Source organism: Coregonus clupeaformis, unplaced genomic scaffold (genome assembly GCF_020615455.1).
Source record: "Coregonus clupeaformis isolate EN_2021a unplaced genomic scaffold, ASM2061545v1 scaf0259, whole genome shotgun sequence".
Lineage (NCBI taxonomy): Eukaryota > Metazoa > Chordata > Actinopteri > Salmoniformes > Salmonidae > Coregonus > Coregonus clupeaformis.
The window spans coordinates 322,119-327,500 of record NW_025533714.1 but is presented as its reverse complement, the minus strand read 5'-3'; the positions used below and the strand labels follow the sequence as shown (position 1 = coordinate 327,500).

The window sequence follows — 5,382 nt, the reverse complement described above, 5'->3', positions numbered from 1 at the left end:
TGGGGAAAAAAAGTTTTTAGTCAGCCACCAATTGTGCAAGTTCTCCCACTTAAAAAGACGAGAGAGGCCTGTAATTTTCATCATAGGTACACGTCAACTATGACAGACAAATTGAGAAAAAAAAATCCAGAAAATCCCATTGTAGGATTTTTAATGAATTTATTTGCAAATTATGGTGGAAAATAAGTATTTGGTCACCTACAAACAAGCAAGATTTCTGGCTCTCACAGACCTGTAACTTCTTCTTTAAGAGGCTCCTCTGTCCTCCACTCGTTACCTGTATTAATGGCACCTGTTTGAACTTGTTATCAGTATAAAAGACACCTGTCCACAACCTCAAACAGTCACACTCCAAACTTCACAATGGCCAAGACCAAAGAGCTGTCAAAGGACACCAAAAACAAAATTGTAGACCTGCACCAGGCTGGGAAGACTGAATATGCAATAGGTAAGCAGCTTGGTTTGAAGAAATCAACTCTGGGAGCAATTATTAGGAAATGGAAGACATACAAGACCACTGATAATCTCCCTCGATCTGGGGCTCCACGCAAGATCTCACCCCGTGGGGTCAAAATGATCACAAGAACGGTGAGCAAAAATCCCAGAACCACACGGGGGGGACCTAGTGAATGACCTGCAGAGAGCTGGGACCAAAGTAACAAAGCCAACCATCAGTAACACACTACGCCGCCAGGGACTCAAATCCTGCAGTGCGAGACGTGTCCCCCTGCTTAAGCCAGTACATGTCCAGGCCCGTCTGAAGTACATTTGGATGATCCAGAAGAGGATTGGGAGAATGTCATATGGTCAGATGAAACCAAAATATAACTTTTTGGTAAAAACTCAACTCGTCATGTTTGAGGACAAAGAATGCTGAGTTGCATCCAAAGAACACCATACCTACTGTGAAGCATGGTGTTGGAAACATCATGTTTTGGGGCTGTTTTTCTGCGAAGGGACCAGGACGACTGATCCGTGTAAAGGAAAGAATGAATGGGGCCATGTATCGTGAGATTTTGAGTGAAACCCTCCTTCCATCAGCAAGGGCATTGAAGATGAAACGTGGCTGGGTCTTTCAGCATGACAATGATCCCAAACACACCGCCCGGGCAACGAAGGAGTGGCTTCGTAAGAAGCATTTCAAGGTCCTGGAGTGGCCTAGCCAGTCTCCAGATCTCAACCCCATAGAAAATCTTTGGAGGGAGTTGAAAGTCTGTGTTGCCCAGCGACAGCCCCAAAACATCACTGCTCTAGAGGAGATCTGCATGGAGGAATGGGCCAAAATACCAGCAACAGTGTGTGAAAACCTTGTGAAGACTTACAGAAAACGTTTGACCTGTGTCATTGCCAACAAAGGGTATATAACAAAGTATTGAGAAACTTTTGTTATTGACCAAATACTTATTTTCCACCATCATATGCCAATAAATTCATTAAAAATCCTACAATGTGATTTTCTGGAATTTTTTTTCTCATTTTGTCTGTCATAGTTGACGTGTACCTATGATGAAAATTACAGGCCTCTCTCATCTTTTAAAGTGGGAGAACTTGCACAATTGGTGGCTGACTAAATACTTTTTTTCCCCACTGTAGCTGCACTTAGCCATGTTTGGTTAGTGTTCTGAAAACCTCTTTCTGTCATTCTAGCATGTAAATGACTGGAATAAGATGTATTTTTATAGACAAACAGAAGACTAGAGTCTGTGTGGTTAGTAAAGTGTTCTCTTTCCTCTCATCCCCCTCTCCTCCCCCCTCCTCCCCCCTGAAATGCACAACTGTTTTTAAAACGTGCATTGGTGAGGTGCAGACTCAGTTAAGCCATTTGTAATCGTAGGGGAAATTGCTATGCTGGCTGAGTGAAGCAGAAAAGCATCTGATAGCACGTTTCGTTCCCCCTCTCCTCTCCTCCCCTCCACTCCCATCTCCTCTCCTCTCCTCTCCTGTCCTGTGCCTGGTCCTCTCCTCTCCTCTCCTCTCCTCTCCTCTCCTCTCCTCTCCTCTCCCTCTCCTCTCCCTCCTCTCCTCTCCTCTCCTCTCCTCCTCTCCTCTCCTCTCCCCCTCTCCTCTCCTCTCCTCTCCTCTCCTCTCTCTCCCTCTCCTCTCCTCTCCCTCTCCTCTCCTCTCCTCTCCTCTCCTCTCTCTCCTCTCCTCTCCTCTCCTCCTCTCTTCTCCTGTCTCATTCCCCTCTCCTCCCCTCCGCTCTCCTCCCCTCTCCTTCCCCTCTCCTCCTATCTCCTCCCCCTTCCTCCTCCAGGCAGCCACTGCTCCGGCCTGCTGCCCCACCACCTCTCCCCCCGCCCTGGCAACATGCTGTCAGTCAACCAGGAGATCCCTGAGGAGCTGGTGCAAACGGACAACGCTATACTCTGCCCCCTGCAGGCCGGGCAGATGTCTGTAAGTCACACCGCCCCCTACTGGGGGTTATTTTTTTAGATAACATTTTTATTTTTATGAATAACAAATGTCAGCAAACATGAATCCAGATACAGAGCCTTCAGCAAGTATTCATACCCCTTGACTTATTCCACATGTTGTTGTTTTACAGCCTGAATTCAAAATGATTTGTTTTCTTCACCCATCTACACACAATATTGTAATTGTGGCAAATTATTTGAGAATGAAATACATAAATATCTCATTTACATAAGTATTCACACTCCTGAGTCAATACTTTGTAGAAGCACCTTTGGCAGCGATTACAGCTGTGAGTCTTTCTGGGTTTCTCTAAGAGCTTTCCACACCTGGATTATGCAACATTTACCCCTGATTCTTTTCAAAATTCTTCAAGCTCTGTTAAGTTGGTTGTTGATCATTGCAAGACAGCCATTTTCAAGTGTTGCCATAGATTTTAAAGTATATTTAAGTCAAAACTGTAACTCGGTCACTCAGGCACATTCACTGTCTTCTTGGTAAGCAACTCCAGTGTAGATTTGGCCTTGTGTTTTAGGTTATTGTCCTGCTGAAAGCTGAATTCATCTCCCAGTGTCTGGTGGAAAGCAGACTGAACCAGGTTTTCCTCTAGGATTTTGCCTGTGCATAGCTCCATTCCGTTAAATTTTTATCCTGAAAAATTGCCCAGTCCTTAATGATTACAAGCATAGGATATTCAATGTCTGCTTTTTTTACCCATCATCCAATAGGGGCCCTTCTTTGTATGTGTGGGGTACAGAGATGAGGTAGTAATTCAAAAATCATATGAAACACTATTATTGTGGCCTCCCGAGTGATGCAGCGGTCTAAGGCACTGCATCGCAGTGTTGCGGTGTCACTACAGCCTGGGGTTCGATCCCAGGGTGTGTCATTACCGGCCGTGACCAGGAGTCCTGTAGGGTGGCGCACAATTGGCCCAGCGTCGTCCAGGTTAGGGGAGGGTTTGGCCGTGGGGGGCTTTACTTGGCTCATCGCGCTCTAGCGACTCCTTGTGGCGGGCCGGGCGCCTGCAGGCTGACTTCGGTTGTCAGTTGGACGGTGTTTCCTCCAACACATTGGTGCAGCTGGCTTCCAGGTTAAGAAAGCGGGTGTTAAGAAGCTGTTTTGTAGGACGCTTGACTCGACCTTCGCCTCTCCCGAGCACGTTGGGGAGTTGCAGCGATGAGACAAGATCGTACCCACGAAGTTGGGGAGAAAAAGGGGGTAAAATTTGAATAATATATATAAATAAAGATAACACTAGTATTGCACACAGAGTGAGTTCATGCAACTTATTATGTGACTTGTTAAGATTTGTTTTAATCCTGAACTTATTTAGGTTTGCCATAACAAAGGGGTTGAATAATTATTGACTCAATACATTTCAGCTTTTCATTTTTTATTAATTTGTACACATTTCTAAAAGCATAATTCCACTTTGACATTATGGGGTATTGTGTGTAGGCCAGTGACAAAAAAAGCTCAATTTAATCAATTTTAAATTCAGGCTGTAACACAACAAAATGTGGAAAAAGTAAAGGGGTGTGAATACTTTCTGAAGACGTTGTTTATCTTACAGAATGAGGTTGTCAGGGGCAACACCTCCCATCCCAAGTCCTACTGGAGGTTGTCAGGGGCTACACCTCCCATCCCAAGTCCTACTGGACATTCTGTATTACATTTTTTACATTTTAGTCATTTATCAGACGCTCTTATCCAGTTAGTGAGTGCATAATTAATATTATTATTTAATTTTTTCATACTATTACAGGGAAATACACTGGGCTTTCTCTATACTTTTACAACTATATTATGTTTCTCACTAATAGTGCTGTACAAGGAATAAGAAATTATTTGGGATTGTGACTTGATGTTGATGTTAACCCAATCAGATCCATGATGGGTTCCTGGTCCACGCCAGTGACCCCAACACATCCCAGAGGAGACGCTGTGGCTTCGTGATCCGATACGTCCCTACCTGTGCCTATCCCATACAGGTGAGAACTACTGTCGATATCGTCCCTACCTGTGTCTATATCTCTTTCTCTGAAGGTTATCTGTGGAATTGGAGGCCTGTTCCCTGATTATGCTTTTTTGAAAATAGACGAAAACTCTGTTCCAATGCTTTTGCAGAGATAAGACTCATTGCATACCTGACCACTGTGTTTCTCTCTGTCTCTCTCTGCAGGACCCAGACCGTCCCAGGCGTTTCCATGCTACAGTGCTGGCCAGTGGATCAGACCAGTTCAGTCACTTCTCCACCTAGTTGTGATGAGCCTCACACCACAACTACAACCATATCCATACTGATCCCATTACTGCATTACTGTCTGCTACTTAGAGCAACCTAATGATGCTGTGTTCACCTTTATGACTTCCTGCTGTGTTCACCTTTATGACTTCCTGCTGTGTTCACCTTTATGACTTCCTGCTGTGTTCACCTTTATGACTTCCTGCTGTGTTCACCTTTATGACTTCCTGCTGTGTTCACCTTTATGACTTCCTGCTGTGTTCACCTTTATGACTTCCTGCTGTGTTCACCTTTATGACTTCCTGCTGTGGCGCCACTATTTGTTTACTTTATTTATTTAACCTTTATTTAACTAGTCAAGTCAGTTAAGAACAAATTCTTATTTACAATGACGGCCTACCAAAAGACAAAAAAGGCCTCCTGCGGGGACGGGGGATAAAAAATAAAATAAATAAAAAAAATATATATATATAAATATAGGACCAAACACACATCCTAACAAGAGAGACAACACAACACTACATAAAGAGAGACCTAAGACAACAACATAGCATGGCAGCAACACATGACAACAACATGGTAGCAACACAACATGACAACACAGCATGGTAGCAACACAACATGGTAGCAACACAACATGACAACAACATGGTAGCAACACCACATGAAAACACAGCATGGTAGCAACACATGACAACACAGCATGGTAGCAACACAACATG

General features: G+C 44.1%; 1 protein-coding gene across 1 annotated transcript in view; it reads left to right on the top strand.

Annotated features, from left to right (window-relative positions):
• LOC121559246 (probable alpha-ketoglutarate-dependent hypophosphite dioxygenase) overlaps window positions 1–5,055 on the top strand; it is a 7,032-nt gene extending 1,977 nt beyond the window's left edge. Inside the window, exons 4-6 of the mRNA XM_041872536.2 lie at window positions 2,255–2,394; window positions 4,302–4,406; window positions 4,598–5,055. Of these exons, the coding sequence (XP_041728470.1) occupies window positions 2,255–2,394; window positions 4,302–4,406; window positions 4,598–4,675 (323 nt within the window). The 3' untranslated portion in view covers window positions 4,676–5,055. The remainder of the gene's footprint in view (window positions 1–2,254; window positions 2,395–4,301; window positions 4,407–4,597) is intronic.
• Window positions 5,056–5,382: the final 327 nt, after the last annotated feature.